At 38.3% G+C, this 19,102-nt stretch overlaps 2 protein-coding genes across 17 annotated transcripts in view; one reads left to right on the top strand and one right to left on the bottom strand.

Moving 5' to 3' along the window:
• Nucleotides 1-123: 123 nt before the first annotated feature.
• On the top strand, nt 124-5,703 carry LOC110829953 (WD repeat-containing protein 13). 2 transcript variants are annotated; one of them, XM_022064213.2, is made up of 10 exons: nt 124-238; nt 850-905; nt 1,601-1,723; nt 2,450-2,617; nt 2,705-2,858; nt 3,203-3,369; nt 4,113-4,256; nt 4,692-4,870; nt 4,993-5,111; nt 5,453-5,703. In XM_022064213.2, the coding sequence occupies exons 1-10, from the start codon at nt 157-159 to the stop codon at nt 5,668-5,670; spliced, it is 1,410 nt and encodes a 469-aa protein (XP_021919905.1). In that variant the 5' UTR covers nt 124-156; the 3' UTR covers nt 5,671-5,703. The 2 variants fall into 2 exon arrangements, with proteins under 2 accessions (XP_021919905.1, XP_021919906.1); XM_022064214.2 differs by lacking the exons at nt 124-238; nt 850-905 and adding an exon at nt 740-778.
• Nucleotides 5,704-6,398: 695 nt separating this feature from the next.
• The window catches only part of LOC110829972 (prominin-like protein), a 44,388-nt gene continuing 31,684 nt past the window's right edge, over nt 6,399-19,102 (bottom strand). For 4 of the 15 annotated variants that reach the window (XM_087354786.1, XM_022064260.2, XM_087354788.1 and 1 more), the window contains 5 exons: nt 18,244-18,294; nt 16,676-16,870; nt 14,540-14,638; nt 14,208-14,292; nt 6,399-12,288 (listed from right to left, as the gene is read on the bottom strand). In XM_087354786.1, the coding sequence (XP_087210912.1) occupies nt 14,211-14,292; nt 14,540-14,638; nt 16,676-16,870; nt 18,244-18,294 (427 nt within the window). In that variant the 3' untranslated portion in view covers nt 6,399-12,288; nt 14,208-14,210. Of the gene's footprint in view, nt 12,289-14,207; nt 14,293-14,338; nt 14,400-14,539; nt 14,639-16,675; nt 16,871-18,243; nt 18,295-19,102 lie in introns of all 15 variants that reach the window. The other 11 variants (XM_087354790.1, XM_087354793.1, XM_087354789.1 and 8 more) reach the window with 11 other exon arrangements.

Here is a 19,102-nt window from a genome sequence, read left to right as displayed (position 1 = left end):
TTAAAACGGTAAATAAAAATGAAGTTTTCAGAAAAAGTATAAAATGACGCAGGGATCAGTATGTCAAATATGTACGTAAAATTTGTTTCGTTGATAATATTATGAAGATATCTAATGTATTGACTTACATTGTCGTTGTTTATATTATTATGCAACATGGCAGCTGTGTGGCAGCAGCAGGCGTTTGCAATTGATGCAAGATATAACGCTCATCGAGCACCAAATCATCCAAATTTCAGTATGTATTACGATATTATTTTAGAAATATTTTGTTGTCCCAAGACTATTTTTTTCTACTTTATAGGTAATAAACTAGTTATGTCGCAACGTTTTGTCGGTTTACAAGTTGTTTTTCTGTGTTAAGATTTACGTTGCAGTATGTAGTGAGATGTAACATCTTTTTATGTAAAAGGACACCGTAAAATTAGATAGCCTCCTTGAAAATTTTAGTGGAGTGGGGTTGTCTGTATTCACTTGATAGATGGCAGCACAACGCTTAGAATACCTGCCATCTCGTAGCGTTAATTGAACTTACATCCAAATGACCTTTAATCACTTATTACAACCAAGGGCCCGCGCTGCATTTTGTTGTTACATCTTTGACGTTAAATCTTATGCCATTCACATTAGGGGTCTACGAATATGCAAAAGCCGCACAATATTATGGATAAAAAGGATCACTCATTATGTAGGTTTATGCTTAGGGATATAGTTTTATTTCCATAAAATTGCACTTGTCTGGAGGGAAGATGCCATGTTTGGATGTGATGCAGCTGTGGTAAACACTAATACTGTTTAAGGTTAATTATGTTATTGGTACTGATAGTCCTATGATTTCTGTTTCAACAGGAACACTCTACATAAGGAGGAGGTGTCAGTTGTTGCGGGAACACACAAAAGGAGAGGTAGTTTCATGGTTTGAGATCGAAGGTTCTCACACGGATGAGTATGAAGATGGCTGCTGTCTGCATGTTCCATCACGTGTCTGTTTGATATTGACTGATGTTTCAGAGGTGCTTACTACCTCCAAGATCAGGGTGATCTCTCTGAAAAGTCAGTCGGTGTCTCACGGTGCAACATTCCAAAAAGACAGCCATATTCCATGCCACTAACCCTTTATTATATAATTCACCACTTGAGTTTAGTGCTTCTTTACTTTCTATGGTCTAGAAGCCAGTAACTTATCAAGTGCTTGGCTGTGGGAATGTCATCAATTCTCAGCAGGGGCAGGGGGTTAGTTTCTCCTCCATGTCTAGAGTCAGCAACAGGAGTATCTAGTTCCAAGGTTAAAGAATGCATGGAGCTTCACATCTGTTCCTCTTTATGCCACCATAGTAACTTTACCTTACGTCCTTTTGCATAGGTGGCAGATGGTTTACACTCTTCCCAAATGTGGGTTTTTTATTCCTTGAAGATGTTGCATCATAAGAACTGGGAGACTTCAGTTGGTTAGAAGAAGCTGGTTGGTACTATTAGGAGATCATAACTAACATTATGGGACTTGCAGAATGATGCTAGGTCAGGCTAGGCCGAATCCTGCTGTGATTTCTGTGGACCACTTTGATTTTGCTAATAGAAGAACGGTGTATTTGTCAAGCAGGATTCAGTGATTCGGAAGCATTACCTAAGAATACGAAGCCAGCTTCTGCAGCAGCGGTATGGCGTGTCATGCGAACAGAGCAGCATCCACAGCCGCAGCATCAGTGCAAGGAGCAGTAGTAGGGTGAGCTCAATGTATGCAAGTGTTCACAGTTCACTGCTGTGCTCTGTACCTGTGTTTCTGTTACCTCACAATGTTTAGCTGTTTGAGGAAATTTTTACGAACACCATTCAACCGGGGACACACTGATGCAGTCATTTCCAGTAATACCACATCATCACCAATTTGGCATGTACATGTACATGTAAATAAAATTTCTGTATTTGGCAGAACATTTGAACATACTAGCATAAACATAATGCTATACTTCAGAAGATGGGTCAGCAACCGTCATCAGCTTGTCAGATGTCGGATATGTTCATTTTATTTTCAGTATTAGTGGCAGCAGTTAGTATTGAACCCAGAACCCTTTGAATACTGAACTTGTATGCTAACCACCTTAACCAGCATAATGGTGACATGAAGACAAGAGCAGAACCAGCTCCCAAAAGTGGATATGCATTGAAAATACCTCAGACAAAAGACAACGCCAAACATAATTGCAGTGTAATGAATCAATGAGTTGCTGCACTCGCTCATAGACACTGTTTTCATATCATCGTCATCATATGATTTTCTACGAAGATGGCTGTCTTCTGGGTTGTAGTGATGGAATTATGGCTCTAAGACGGAGAACCTCTGAAACACTGGCAAACTTCTACCAGACTTCACATAGCTACAACGCAGAAGACAGACATCTTCGTACTCACCGCTGCGAAAACCTCAAATTACACAAGTTTCTGTTTACAGATTAGTGAATCACCAGAGATCTCTCAGTTTCCGTCAGAAAATAATTTTGCAAGTGATCAAGGAGTGCTTGTACCAACAAAAGAAGCTGAAGCTTCCCGTGCAATTGTTGGGGGTACATCAATAGCAGAAAACTATGCTTTTGTTGGTGTACATCATATATTTGATCAAGTAAGTGCTCAACTGATCATGCAGAACTGCTGTGGAACACATCAAGATACTATAAAACAAAAATAAGACAAACACTTTTCATTTCAGCACACAGCTGGTGTGACAATGTTAAAGTTTGCTAACAATGACCGTTCACGTCTCTGCTGTGCTTCATTTGATGGCACAGTGTCTATCTGCAATGTGACAGCGAATCCTCCGCACGTGGAGGTTGTTCTAAAAGGCCACAAGAAAGGTGTTACTGGTGAGACCACTACGAATAGTAATCAACTGTCACATTAACTTCATAGTTCGTACCTTTCGCCAAATATTTCTTAGGGTATTCTACTAAATGGAGACGAAATGGATGGGGCATATGATAGGCAAGAAATAAATTAAGCATACCTCAGGTGGGGGAAACAAGAAATGCTTGTATATTTTAATGGTAAAACCTTCAGAAGAAGGCATTCTGATCATCTGAGGATGGGAGCATAGCCAACTCCAGGAATGTCTTATGTGTGTATACCTGAGGTATGTACAGAGCCCATCATAATTGTAAAGTGAACCAGTGATTGTCAGAAACCCTTATTTCTCCTGTGCTATGTCCAGGTTGTGACTGGTCAGTGTCAAATGACCTGATGGTAAGCTGCTCTTTGGACGCAACGTTGTGTCTGTGGGATGTTGCAAGTCAGAAGTGTTTACGTGTCGTCAAGGATCAGATGGATGCAGAAATGCTGTCATGCTTATTCCAACCTGCCAATAACAACATGGTGATTGTATCCTTCAGATATTGGCAACAGAGAAGTAACAACACAGATGTGGTGACCCGGTACCAAAGTGCCATGCAGGAATCACTTTCATATGCTGGCCACCAGGGCCAATTCCCATTGAATAGGAGGAGGCTGTGTGGGCAAAGATGAAAACATCTGTCAGGAATCAAACTGTACTTGTCTGGCCCATTACTGATTACTTTACTGGCTCTGCACGCTAGCATTTTATGAATTTAGTTTAATTTACGAAGGATAAACATTTCAGTATCTGAATGGTATTGAGGCTTGGTGTCAGCTTCTGTTCTAGAGGTGATAAAACATTCACATTTCATAGCAAGAGCGGTCTTGGTATTGTCCCAACCAGTAAATGCTACCCACAGCCAAATGAATACATTTCCCTAAAACAGAGATTATCATAACCACTTCCCACTGAGGTTCAGTAAATGCCTGGTTTGTATTCTGGAGATTCCAGATGCTGTCCATTATGTCTGAATTTCTTTGTGAATTTTTCAGTTCTTCCAAGCAAAAAAGTTAACACAGCTCATACAGGCCACAACTGTCTCCTTCCCAAATCATAATTCATTACATCATCATCTCCTGATCAGTTGCTATGTGACATGTGCAGTTTGAAAACATAGTTATGTACAAAAAATAATTCCAGCCCTTCACCTTATCTCTCCACATAATTAGACTACCCAGAACACAGCCACCTAACTATAAGTGTGCTACAGACCTTGACAAGCCAACAGGCGGGCAACTCGCGAGGAATGGTCGAGGTGTTGAACGTGTCAACGGGGATCTACCCACGAGGTGGCAGCAGCAAGCTGGGGGGTAAGGTCCTGGCACTGGCCTGTGATGCTAGTGGGCAGTTGCTGTGGGCAGGTAACAACAAGGTAACTCTGAGATTGCAGGTGGTCTCCCCCTAGAAAGTGTACAGCTTTTAGGAATTTGCTGTTTCATGATTTTGTATGTAAAATGGATTCTGCTGGCTCTGAATAGGGCCCAACTAAAGGCTTACTTAACAGTTTCTGTAATACCTGCATAAGAAAGGCCATTGAGAGTGGAATGTTGTTTAAGAAGTGCTTGAAATATGTTCAGTATTTCTGCTGTGGACCAATATGGAATTTTTTCATAAATTTTATTTAAGAGGTAAGAATGGAAAACTTCACACCTTTTCATCCAAATATGAGTTTTTCAACTCACGTTGGCAGGCTGAATTCAATAAGGACCTTTCACATTTTTGTGTCTGAATATAACTAAACAATTTCTTTGTATTATTTGAAAATCCTTATTTCAGAAATATAATCTTTAAGCTCCATGTGTTGCAGGGTACAATTGTATCCTTCCTGTTTGATCTGGAGACAGGAAAGCTCAGTAAGCTATGTCGATTGACTGTAGTTGAGAACTGCCCCATTACCTGCATCTCATGGCGAGCATGGATCAGCCGGGAGGCAAGAGACCCCACCCTCTTGGTCAACTGTGCTGCCAATGTTTTATATTTGTTCAGGTACGCTTTGTTCCACTCAGGACACATGGCCTAGTGTTACATGTCTCTGATAGTGCCTTCCTGTAACCTGACCATCTTTTAGTTCACACACCCATGCATATTCAGCCTGATTTTTGTTACAGGGTCATGGATAAGGAAGGAGGTCTTCAGTTGAAACGGAAGTTTGCAGTCCACCATAAGAACTGCCTTGTCCGTTCAATCTTTTGCCCGATCATGTCTTTCCGACAGGGAGCCTGCGTGGGTAAGGCCTTATGGTACCTGCCTTCATTCAACTGATTCAAATTATGTGCTACTTCTAGCAGGAAATTAAAATTTGAAACAATTTAGTAATCCATTTCTGTGTATGATTTACACTAGTAGACTCCAACTACATTCAATTTGCCACTCTCGCAGTGTGTTGCATAAAAACTTTGTAGACCCACCTAGCCTCCTACCCAAGAGTACTGAGGCAACCCGAGTGTGAGACTTTCATCAACGCACCGCCATGGCACTGAGTGCCAAGGCACAATACACGTATAAAACTACTAGCATCGGCTTGCTTCACTGTAAATAAGATGAGTTCATCTTACTTGCATCTTTCAGTCACAGGAAGTGAGGACTCATGCGTGTACTTCCTGAATATTGAGCGGGAGGAGAAGCCATGTGTCAACAAGCTCCAGGGGCATGCCTGTCCAGTGCTGGGGGTCAGCTTCAACTACGATGAATCACTCCTGGCTACCAGCGACCAGCAGGGTCTAGTCATCGTCTGGAAGAGAGAGAAGCCGACCACCAACTCAGCACAACAGAACACTTATGTATAGTGACGGAATTATAAAATAAATATTTAAAATTTTGTTTTGTGTGTGTGTTCTTTCTACAGATTACATGATGCAAAATTACAGAATTCTAGAGGGGAAACTTCAGAATACAGCCACACGGAAGACAGGCTATACAAACATAACATTAAGGTGGTTATTAGGAAGTTGGGTTGAGAAGATGGAACTGGCTCAATGATACAATGACCAGAGCTAGTTTAGTTTGACATAAATTACCTCTTATGTCCTAGATGGAAATTAGTGTTCAGTTTTGTGTGGTACCAGAGCAATGCAGTCACATGGAGTTATGTAACGATGATTTTTCAGCCATGTAGGTTATATATCAAATGGTACAATGAATGATGAACTGGCAAGTACATGGAAGAAATGTGCTAAAATCCTCATGGGCAATCAGCTGTGTCGGTGTTGAGATAAATGCACTTTCGAAGACATGCTCTGTTTCTATCATCACGGTCTTTGAAACAACTACACTGATGTGGCCGATCATGTGAGAGGATTTTAATGCATTTATTTACCATGAAAGCTTCAAATCTTTTACCTGGATGGAAGCAGATGTGGAAATCAGGAAGACCATAAAAAAACCTGAGTTAGGATAATGTCTGCATGCCAGGATTTGAAGTGATGCAAAGCAGAACCATATTTGTTCCAGTTCACATGATTCACTGTTGGAACTTGTCTTGTACCACTAAACTGTTAAATCACATAATTAAAACTTCAAAATAACCATGTGTTTATGTATTAGACACTACATATGTGATCTTAAGAATTAAAACAAAATGAATAGCAGATCTACCAAAATAATTCAGGCATCAGAAAGAAGAGTACCTTAAAGAACTGGCTATAGCTCCCATACAAGATTAAGACATTCTGGATGCCTGAATAACAGATGAGAACTGAATTAACCCCTTCCATGCTAAATGGTTTACCGTCAGAGAAAATATAAATCTTTTTTCTCCTTTTCACATATTGTACCATGAAGAATTATACGCAAGTTACCACGCATACATACAAACCAGGGGCAGCATCTATTGTTAAATCAGCATGGAAAGGGTTAAACACATGGGCACTGGCACTCATTACTCAATTTGTTCTACCTGTACAGAAAAGGACATAGGGAAGCGACAAACAAGAAAATACAAACACATTCAGTTCCCTTTATCAGAATAGACACTACAACAACAAATTTTGTTTTAATTAAATTTGAACAACGAAGGCATATCTCTATTGTCTGTTTGTAACATCAGGTGACTTATACACACAAATGTGTGAGTTCAGTAGCAGTCACATTAATTACAATTAATTCACAAAGTCCTGGAAGTCCATTCCACAACTCAACAACTACCATTTGATGATTCTGTCTGTCACCAGTTATTTACCGTGAGAATTACTCTAGCAGCCGTGTGCTCTCAGGAACAGAGGGAAAAAGATGTGAAAGAACATGCACCCAAGTGGATGGTGACAAACCTGTAGAAGTCAATAAGAATAGCGAAGCCATTTCTTGTTGAATTCAATTATAAATGACAGAGGAAGATATCTTAATGCTAAGCCATGATCTGACTTCAAAGTCTACTGCTGTACTTTGTACACAGTAATCATTATCCAAGTATAAACCTAAATCTAAGAACATTTGCAATGCAGGTGTAATATTGTCTTTGCTCTGGTAACTGCTCCCTCATTCTATCAAAATTGTACATTTGAGATTTTCTGCACAACACAGCAAGTTCACAAGGAATCAACATGTGGAAACTGACTTCCATAACTCTGTGAATCAGTGCACAATCACATCCTTAACTGAATTAGTCCCTACTATATTTTATTTCATGAAATACTCTGTTTCTTGAGGGGGGAGGGAGCAATCTTTAAGCTGCAGAGCTTTTTTTTTCATGCAGACAAGTGATGTGGCTCTTTGAAGATGAAAGATTGCTAGCATAAGTGTGCATAACATGATTATGTAACACAGATAGCTACAAAATACATGTTTGTACAATGGACCTTTAAGATGATGCATTCTGGTAGTAATCCTGTCATGAGACACATATGTATCATCAGCAAATACAACTGTGAAGTGGCATTAAAATCAGACACCATTTTGAACTTAAACTCTGGTTTATATTGATGTCTTATTCTTTTTCAGTAAAATTAAAATGCATACATCGGTTAGTCACAGACATTTTCAACTGGAGTCTGCACCTGGTATGATTACCTTGTGTGGTTAGCATGAGGCAGTTTCCAAAACATTGTGGTTTCTTCTTTTAAACAAGGAAATGGAAAGAGTCCAGATAACAAATAAATTTAAGTGTAATCCACCATCGTCAGAACCCTTTAGAACTGGGAATCAGAGTCTATTGCCTGGTTTTCAAGAAATCATATCCAAGAAAAAGTTAAGAAACCTCAGACTATGAAATTTTACACAATATGTAAAATTTCACTTTAAAATTAAGATATGAGCAAATAGCAATTTTTATGTGTAAATATTACCCCAGTAGAAAATGCTTGAGTTAAAAGTGTTCTATAAGGTTTTACAAAGTGCTGAGGATGGATTTTACTCCAACCTGAAGCTGGCACCAACATATGACTGCAACAATTACAGATGGAGGTGCAGTGTTTTCCAGGAAACGGAAATAAAAGCTTGCCGCATCTACAAGGGTACAGTAGAATTCAATTCTAGTTAATTTCACAGTATCAAAATTTAAGTTTTATCGCTTTAGAAATTCAAGAAGAAAAGGGAGCGGGGAACTGTGGAGGAAGCACGTTCTGTCAAGATTTAAAATTCTGTAATGCCTTCGGCTAGACTAGGAGCACCGCAGCTAGTGACAAGTCCACCGTACAAACACACTGCTAGTCAGAACACTCATATACAGTATGTACAGTTATCACCTCACTACTGAAAGACATTAACAGACTGGAAAATGTGGCACACACAGAAACATGTATATATTCTAGAATAGTAAACTTGTACTTCAGTTTGGACAAAATTTAATCACAATGGAAGGGGATGCACCAGAATAACCAGCATTAATTATCTTTCTTTATGGTGAAAAAAAAATACACTATACATTATTTTAACAAATAAATTTCTTTAAAAATATACTGCTCCTTACACTCTTACAACCTGCATTTTTAAATCTTTGAAATTTTGCATTTCACCTTCTTTTGTTAGAACATGTAGAACATTTCATCTTGAAGTGGACGGGAAAATCATCTTTTATTCTACACTTGGTCTCCGAATAAATCCAGTTTAAAGTCGAGGTCCATCATTTTAGTACTAAAACCAATCAGCAAATCTCATACATAAAATAAAGAATCATTAAAAATGTAAAGCTTTCTTAAATGGCTCAGAATTAAATTACAGGATAAAGTGAGATGTTGCAATAATGAAGAGACAATCTCCCAGATTGGTGATCCAATACATAAACAAAGTGAAGGAAGGGTCTCAGATCAGTGACAAAGGCTCGGAAGTAAACAGATCACTGTCATATCTGTGATGTAACAAACGTAGAAGATTTACTGTTCAGGCAAAATGAGCCTGAGTGACTTCATGACTAGACAGACAAAAGCAAAGCATAACAATGTAGGGATTACTAATGAATAGCACATATTGTTTGGAAAGAACAAGTTCTGAACTGTGGCCTTCTGGGTCATGATGCCATGTAGGTTTGTAGCTGGTTACCAACGTTTTGAAGGAACTTCAATAACCAGCTAATAAGCCTGTGGTGTCATAACCTATGGACCGCAATCCATGCTTTCACCATCACAAAACCTTGTATCTTGAACACTACAGGCTGTTAGTAAGATGAATATACAGCCCAATGGTGAACAGAAATGGTCTTAATGTGAAAACAAATTTTTCACCATGTCACATAATTAGTTCTAGTCTGCTACATGACCTCATTTGTTTACTGATACAGATTTTGCCACATTCCACTAAACCAAACTATAAAACAAAACCTAACATAATTCCCCCAATTTAGGGCTTAATTTGTATGGTCACAAACCAGGTATCTACAGTTTTTAACATGCTTCCATTTCTTAAAGTCCTTCTTCTTTGTTTAATTGTTTGATGTTGAAATTTGTTGTTCCCGTGACAAACACGTGACGACAGAACAGATTAAAAATCTTGTGAACTGATAAATAAAGTGCAACATGTGACAGTAAATGGGACTAGTTTATCTCATGGCAATCAGCCCCAGGATCAAACAGCACGGGTCCCACAGCCTCACCCTTGCCCACGACAGGACCCCGTTCATTCTACCTGTAACAAGTACTTGCAAGAAAGATGACAGTCAACTACAAGTGCATTCCACCCTTCCCTGTACTGCCATAAGTATTTTGTGATCTTGTATTTTGTATGTAACTGCCTTCCCTTCAGTAGTCTGACTTGCCTGTCACCAAGTGTATCAAAGAGATTGTTCACATTCTGTATTTATGTGACGATATCACCACACACAAGGCTGCCTCCTATACATCTCTCCTGCTCACCTGAGAAGCATTCCACAACCAGGCACACTAAAAAAATTATCTAATGAAGCAAGAGAATGTGCACCAGTTTCAAACAGATATGGGGCACACACAAAGTCCGGAGCACAAGCAATTTCTTTTATCACAGGTAAATAATTGTTTTGTAGGAAAAAAAAAATGGTAAAATGGCAGACACTAAGTCACTCCTTTGCTAAAATCTCTCGACCACCTAAAGATAACAATAATTTATTGGTTTCAGCACATCCGTAGATTCTCCTCTGAGTTCCTGACAACTTCAGATATTACAATCAAAAGCTTCACAGATGCAAAGAATCACATGAGCTTTTGTTCTGACTACATCTCCAAACTCTGTACCATTATGCTGTTATCTATGCTGACCCCCACACTCCCTTCCCCCAGCTGGCTCCAGACTGTGGAACACCAATGTAAAACATGAGGATGTGGAAGCAAGACAGTATATGTGATAATGTACACTACTATTTTGATTAATATGGATCAAAGAATTAATCTAACAGAATGATGTGTGCTACACACCTCTTTAAAATTAGAATGAAATACAGTAAAACCACTGGACCATTTTTCTGGTCTTTAGGATAAGGAGTAAATATAAAATTACTTGTAATAAATTTAAAGTATTTAATGCCAAACACTCGGTCTGAATACGTTCTGGTTTCTATGCAGTAATTTCTGTGCTGCTGCTTCGTGCTTCCCGTCGGAAAGGCAAAACAATTTAGCACAACCAACAAAACGAAAAACCTTCAGACTATTTTAATGACCTTTCAATAATAGTGTAGCATGTGATTTGGATCATAAATATATTAGGTTATGCACTGTGCAGTACTTCTAGATGTGGTACACATAATCTTTTCTGAAACCGTACAATGTCCCTTGGCACAAGCACATTTTACTGTAAAAGTAAACAGGGCAACAAGAAAAGTTAAAACCACATTACACAATAATTTTGAAAAGTTAAAAAATACAGCAACTCATTTATTTAAAACGGAGAAGGAGCAACCACTTGACCACAGGGACTGTGACTGCTTTGTACTGGTAACGACCATCCTAACAGAATGCACTGTACCGAAATGTAGTAACTTTCCTCATACAACAATAAATACATAAAATTGAGTACACATAATACATAATAAAATAATAATGATACTTATAATTACATACTAGAAACTGAACATCCATTAAACAATAATTGTATTATACTATATGGCAAGGAGGTTTGCAGACACACAAAAACAAGATGTCCACGACTTAGAAATATGTTTTGAAGATTTCTGTCTTCTGGGTTGTTGGCTGTGTAGTCTGGTCGATGTTTACCAACGTTTCAGAGGTCATACTGCCTCCGTCATCAGGGCGATCGAACTGATGATGGAGGCAGTATGACCTCTGAAACGTTGGTTAACATCGACCAGACTACACAGCGCAACAACCCAGAAGACAGAAATCTTCATACTCACCGTTGTGAAAACCTCAAATCTTACAAATATGTTTTGCTTTTTTATTATTATTTTAAACAATTAAGGTTTAAAACTGCACTGTTTAAAGAAGCTCTGATTATACTAGTTTGCTGCAGTCAGCAGAATATCATGTTTCCCATTCTACAGGTAAAACATATCATTAGCAAGTTTAATGCATCAAATTCTTACTCTATTCACAGCAATGTATGTGTCCTTTGTCTCTTTTTATCAGATTTTCCTTTTTTGGTAAAATATTGACTCATAGTATGAACATTCTTTTGTTTTTGGCTAAATATTCAAGTAAATAAAAAACATAATTACAACCATTTCATTCTCCCTGCCAAATTCTGAGACCCACACAAGAAAGTTGAGTCTTGGAATTTGGTGACAGTAAACCTTCTCTCTTGGCTTAATCTGGGATCCTCCTTATCATTGATTAAATCAGAATAAGCACAAGAGTAATATCATCTTGTGCAAGACATCATTTTTAAAAATAACTGTGTTCACTTATAAAATATGTTTTAAAAGGATGGCTGGCTGCTGGACGGCCATCTTTGCCAAGCGCGCGTCTAGCCTGCAGGGCATGATATTTATCCTCCAATCACAGTATGTACCAGTTGTCACCATGGCGATGCCCTACCTCCTGCTGCTGTCCCTGTCAAACAAAGCAAAATTACACTCTGTCCCAGTCACTTGCACTTGTGCATGCCTGCTAATCATTTCAACAAAACCCCGAAAACATTTATACTATTGACATAGTACTATACCTAGAAGACTCCACAATAAATAATATAATTTGTAATTCATCAACTGTCTCTTACATACACTGAAGTTTTATGAAGTTGAGCACAAAGTAGTTGTTTCTCAGATATTGTGTATCCAGTTTGGATTCCTTGTCTACATGTTTTATGTATAAAATTTATCCTGAATAATGTGGTCAAGCACTAAAATTCCATGTATCTTCATAAAAGAACACGGATTTATTATGCTGTTTGTATCAGTTAAATTTTTACTATTTTGGTAATAATACGCAAAACACTCGGAAGGCTGGCACATTTTTCAGAGTGAAATTTCTTAAGACACTGTATACTACAACTCAAAATCAATTATTTCATTAACACATACTAAATATTTTTGTAATAAAACTATATTTTCTTAAAATTTCTATTTATTAGTGAATGTTTATGAAATTGTTTGGCACGAGTTCAGTCAATAAAATACTGCATAAATATGCTATACTCGTACACAAACATGCATATATCCTGAATGAATGTGAATAAAGCTATGTAAATACTTTAATAACAGAAGCTCTTGTATATAAAAGAACAACAACACAAATCTATTTCTTAGCAAATGACAGGAACAACTTTTACATACAGGACAACCCAAAAAAGAACACCACAGATTTCCAAATCACTTCCTTGCTTAAAAATACTTTGTGATGAAATCACACATGGCACTTCATTTTCACTTGAAATCCTGTTGTAACAGGCAGGGAAGGAATGCCATCAACCCATACTTACATGCACTACATTTTCCAAATTTGAGACATGGTACCTGTTCTTTAAGCAGACAACTCAACACTAGCATAGAAAGATGCTTCTACTTTCCTCTGTCACTGTTTTCTTCCAGTACATGACAACACCACACTTCTCATTTTTAACACGAGACAAAACGAGTTAATGCAGCTCATATATGAAAAATTCAAGGAAGTCAAAAAACAAGGAACTGCCAGATTCAGAACCATCCTGAACACAAAACAAATCTAGCTACATAACATAAATAGCAATATGGCTTAAGCTATGACAAACTACATGCCTTTATAGGAAAATAATTCTACAGATCAATGATGAATGAATGCATCTCAAACGTCTTGAACACCTTTATGCTCTAAGGTGTTTAGAATTTCACCTCATCTGAAGAATTTCAGTTAATTAAATTCAGCAACAATTGTTGCAAAATCAATGTGAGAGGCAGTAATACTTACAAATACTGTACGTATTTTCCAGACTAGTAAGTATTAGTTGAAAAGACACAGAAATTAATAGCTTATATCTTAATTGCATCATGCATCATTTTGCAGATATAGGCACCCAGGCGCGTCTCCAAAAATAAAATCGAAGAAGCCTGGAGATGTAGTAAAAACGAGTAAAAACAAAAACAATATAAGCAGAGCAACAGATACACCAGATTTTAATTTTAATTTTGATAGACCTGACGATGATAAGATTGTATATCGAAACATGTCGTCAATTTTAAAATGTAACAATTTTATGTGAAATTTTATATGATTTTAACAATAAGCTTGTGTAAACGACGGAAAATAAAAGTATTGTACAGAAATTAATGTATACTGACAGAAAATATGCATGTATTTCACATAGTGATGACTATGAAAGGACTACATCTGAAATTTATTGGAACTTTTAATTTTTACAAATGTGAATTCTGTTTTGCATAACTTCTTGTGGCAGGAAACTCTAGCTACATCTCCGCTGTGGCTCTACTTTTACACGGACAAATTGGCAGGCATGCATTAAATGTAAAACCCTCTTACTTAGAATATTAAACTACCTCTCACGGCAATGTACACCTCCTTTTCACGGATGCCACGAGCCAAGTGCGGGCTGGGGACCAACCCCTGTAAAGCCTCCTACATCTAAAAGTTTGATAAAAGCCCAAAAAGTGAAAAGTTGGTAACTTACAGATGGGACGTCGAGACATCACGAAGCATGGCAGGGAAGAACAGAAAAGGAGCACATGTCACTGTAAATCAAGGACACACACAAAAGAAAACCCTCACCACTTCAGACAATTTCCCTGCCAATGGGGGAAGGCAAGTAAAATAAATGTAGCAAGCCTTATTCTAGAAGTCTTGTAATTTCTGTCATTGGATTTATGCTTACCCGGGCCCTGGGTAGTAGTAAGGTGGAGGTCGTTCATACTCTGTGGACAACGGTGGACTGTGATAGCGAGGAGGACCCCCATTGGGGTAGTCCCAATGCCTAGCAGAGTACAAGCCAAGTGTCACAAAACAATATAACACTCACACAGTTGCAAAACACTTTTTCCTAAATGTTACATGACAAAACACAGCAGCTAGCCAGATGTAAGACACAGCTTTCTTCCTAGGATAAAATTCTATCGTCTACGAAACAATAATATAAAATCTATTGGCACAATCACAACTGAAAGTTGCCAAAATGTGCCTTATTAATGTCATCATGGCTGTCTGGATGTGAAATGTCAAGAACCACTGAACAGACTTTCACAAAATTTGGTACTGAGAAGTTTTATTAAAATCTGTCAACGCATTCCAACATTGATTAAGACTGGACAACAATAACAGGTACTTTGCATGAAGAACTACAAGAGTTTTTGCTCATGGAATCGAATGGGTGGGGAATTCATTGGCCATTCACAAAGGTCAAATGCAAAATTATGGTAAATAAATCAGAACTGATACATTATGCCTACATTTCATGACTTGTTCTAGATCAGGAAGTGCAAGTCTCTTGGCGCAAAGCATAGTCAGTCTTCCTCTACACTTGCCCCAATATAATGCACACTTTCTCCCTCCTCAAAACTACACAGGTTAGGTTAGGTCAGGTCAGGTTAGGTTAGGTTAGGTTAAGTTAGGTTAGGTTAGGTCAGGTCAGGCTGAAACTGTGATTTTCACCACTTTTCTCTCTATAACCGACTAAAAGGACTGAATGTGCGTAAACTTACAGTTGACTTTCAGGGGTTACTCTGACAAATAAAGCTATGCCTTACATCCAGAAAATACAGCATAACCCCTATTTGTGAAAGGTTACAAAGTCAAGAAACTGAGATATATCAGAGCAAAAGTGGCAGTGTCAATAAGATATTTTATCCTTATTAACAAAATAATTAATGATATAGTGTTGTATTTTGGCTTCAATGCTGACAAACATTGTGTTCGTGTACTTTATTGTGAGAAGTTCCTGTATACAGAATGGATATGTAAAACACTACTATTCAGAGTTGAAACGCCTCACTGGACAAATGAAGAGAAATGTCTGAGCACACAAAGTATGGCACAAAACACAACAAAGCCCACAAAGTTACAAACTGAGCTATCACCCACAAATCTCTGTCAAATAAGAAAACTTTATGTAATTTTCCTTCATGATACTCTTTTTTTGTTCTCTTTAAGCAGCAGGGCCAAAGGAGGTTGAATAATTCAGTAAATTTCTTAAAACTCTTTAAAACTAATTCAGCAAATATAGCACACAAAATACTACAGTTGTGAAAGCAAGATTTATTGAACACAAAGCACATGGAGTAAAGGTTTGTGCACTGTAAACACCAAGACATAGAGAATGCCAATTAACCCTCATCTTCAGCTAGATAAATCCAATCCACAATCACATAACATTTCTTTAAGATCAATTTTAATATCATCCTCTTATATATACTTAGTTCTACCAAGTAGTCCCTTCCCTCCAAGTTTTCTAGATGCAATTCTGTTTGTATTTCTCGTCTATCCAGACCTGATAATGTGAACACCAGCTTGAAAAAATTGGGAAGCCAAAGAGAGCATGCACAGTGCAGAAAGATTCACAGCAGGAAGCAGCATGATACCGACACAGTAAGAAGGCTCTAGCACAGGCCAGTGCACCAGAGTTTTATGTCACTGCAATGACATAAGGACATCCAAAATAAATGGGACAGGATTTCTGATGTTACCCCACTGCCTACTCAGATGACCAATGGCGCAAGACGGCCGTGCTTTGTAGAAAATGATGAATAATGGCTTGCCCTTGACAGCAAACAGAATGTGTTCAACATGTTCAACCTTTCAGATTCTATACAAAAGCAACAATGTTCAATTTCATTTAAAAATAGATAGGAATTTCAACAAAAATACACAGAGTACTCGACTAATGAGTTATAAACAGATGGAAAAATAATAAGAAACTCGTATAAATACTGAAGATTTCAACACACGTGTTAATGAACTGAAATGAGCTGGGAGATGGTGAAATTCAGTTGGGGTAAGTGAAGAGAAGCACTCCTACCTGATCCTGCCCCCACCATCATGTCTGAGGAGTACATACTTGGGAGCCATGTCAGTGTAGCGTGCGTCACTGTGAGCTGCTGGTGAGGACCGGTCACCCCCACGCCCCAGATGAGCACTATAATCCCCTCCATAGTAACCACTAGAATTCTCATATGTCTCGTGGCAGTGGCGGTGGTAGTTCTTCTTGTCCACACTGCAACACAGTGAGACAGCTGCATCAGTCACGTCTTTTCAAGGTTTAAAAAAATTGTGAGACAGCAACTCAAGTGGTTTCAGTCATTGTCAAAACCTACTTCACTTCTAAGGCCTGTCAAATGTTAATGAAAGACAGAGCCAGGTGCCAATGAACAGAACCACAAGTTAAAGAGCACAACCCTTGTGATCTTATTGGAAGCAAGAGATGATACATCGCTCTTATATGAAGAGATGGGACTACAGGAGATTCTCCCTCCTGTAACTGACTCGCCAGCTTAACTACCCCACCATTTGGTCTCCCATTTACACCAGATAAGCAGAAGCCCACTGTACATAAGTTACCTGCCTGTACAGACATTAATTACCTCTTCTATACAGACTGAAGCTCTAAAAATATCTGCTGGTTCACTTGCAATCCAACTACATTTTTGTCAAAATCTACACTTTGAATATAGGTAACACATTCAATAGAATGTACCACACATTCCTTCACAGCACTTGTTCATTTCTATGCTTTATGAAATGAACATCAAACGTTCATAGCAACACACCGTGGTCTAGTCTTCCGGACTGTACTAGAATGACTGTGAAAAGCTGTGGCAACATAGAAATGCTACTTCATTTAGTTTCCAAGGAAATTATAACCTTAAAGCAGAATTTTGTCCAAAGTAAGATATGAAGAGACACACACACACACACATGCCCATGCAACAGCAGATAAAATGGAAAAGGGTTAAACAACAAACTGTAATCTACATTTTGGACAGCAATCTGCACTGATAACCGTGCTTATCGCTTCTACTGCCAAGCACAGAGCAGACCGAAGTGTTGAAAAGCACATGCTCTGCTGCATGGCTGTTCCATCACTTAAAATGGAAAAAGAAAGCTGTCCTGTATCATCTACAACTGATTCGAATATGACAGCAGGTGAGTGACGATCTGCCACGCCCATAGAGACAGTGCTGGAAGGTTGTGATGTTGCAAGATCTTCCCCTTGACTGTCACACGCTGAAATGCTGCGCTCTGCACAGATCCAACATTCTCAGCATCTCACCACATATATTTAACATCTTAAAAATCAAGTATCTAAGTGCAAAATAAAAATATTTTGCCTCCCATTTACAGAAACACAGTCTATCAATGACGATGAGTATCATCTGAAACACTTTTTATAAAGGACTGACTGACAGGTTTAACTCTTACGAAGCTATTGATAACAGCCACTTCAAATTTTGTAAGAATCTTGCAATAGCACAACTTCATCACTTAGCAGTGAAAGGCTTAATATATATGATATAAAATTTAGTCTATTGTTTGTTTCTCAGTGACCAACATGCAATTAATCAGTCTAATATAGCCAGAGCAACTTACTTGGCTAATGGGATGTTATCCCGATCTCCGTATGCATCATACAAGTATTCACTGTGAACAGACACACAGGCCAAGGTTAGTCACAATAACAAGAAGAAACAAAAGCAGTCACGCAAAGGAACAGTTAGAACTGGAACTACAACTCACAGCAGGCCAGAAAAGGACAGGGCCCCAATCAAAACCTTTTTAACAAAGCTGTACCAACTGCTGCTCATTCCAAAGATGCATATACACATATCAGTTCCTGTGTGATCAAAACAATGAAGAACCGGACATACAAAACAGTAATTTTGTACACGTGCAAAATTCTGTCTGTTACTTTGAGGGAAAAACATATTACAAGGGTTTGAAAACAGATTTTTAAGCAGACCTCAGAAGGGTGGGGTGGGCAGTTTAGGATTTTACACAATAAGGTCAGTCTGTTGTCAGGACACTATGACATGCTGGGAATGCGCCTTGAATGGGGGAGACAAGAAATACATACAATATTTAGGTGGGAAAACCTCTGGGGAAACATCCACTTGGAAGATGGGGGAGATGATAGGAAGATGACAATGAACTGGAACTTAGGATGACAGAAGGGAGGTGAATGGAACTGACATAAGATCACATCCAGTGGTGGACTTTGGTACAGCAGTGTTGACCCTCTGGGTTCAGTTGCCACAGTGTTCACTCAATAATACTGTGTCAGGAACCTCTTATGTCCACACACTTCCAATTTTGTGAAAACTGGATCAAATACATTTTTGTTCAACAGAGTTATATGAACTACTTGTTAATCAAAAGCTGCACATGAACATTTCAGTTTCTGTTCAATAACACTGTATCATTTGCTCCTTACTACAGATTTACACCTGCA

The sequence above is a fragment of the Zootermopsis nevadensis genome, unplaced genomic scaffold (genome assembly GCF_977971745.1).
Source record: "Zootermopsis nevadensis isolate Lab colony 2312 unplaced genomic scaffold, Znev_1.0 Znev_ptg000024l, whole genome shotgun sequence".
In the NCBI taxonomy this organism is placed as follows: domain Eukaryota; kingdom Metazoa; phylum Arthropoda; class Insecta; order Blattodea; family Termopsidae; genus Zootermopsis; species Zootermopsis nevadensis.
This window is presented reverse-complemented; position numbering and strand designations above follow the sequence as displayed.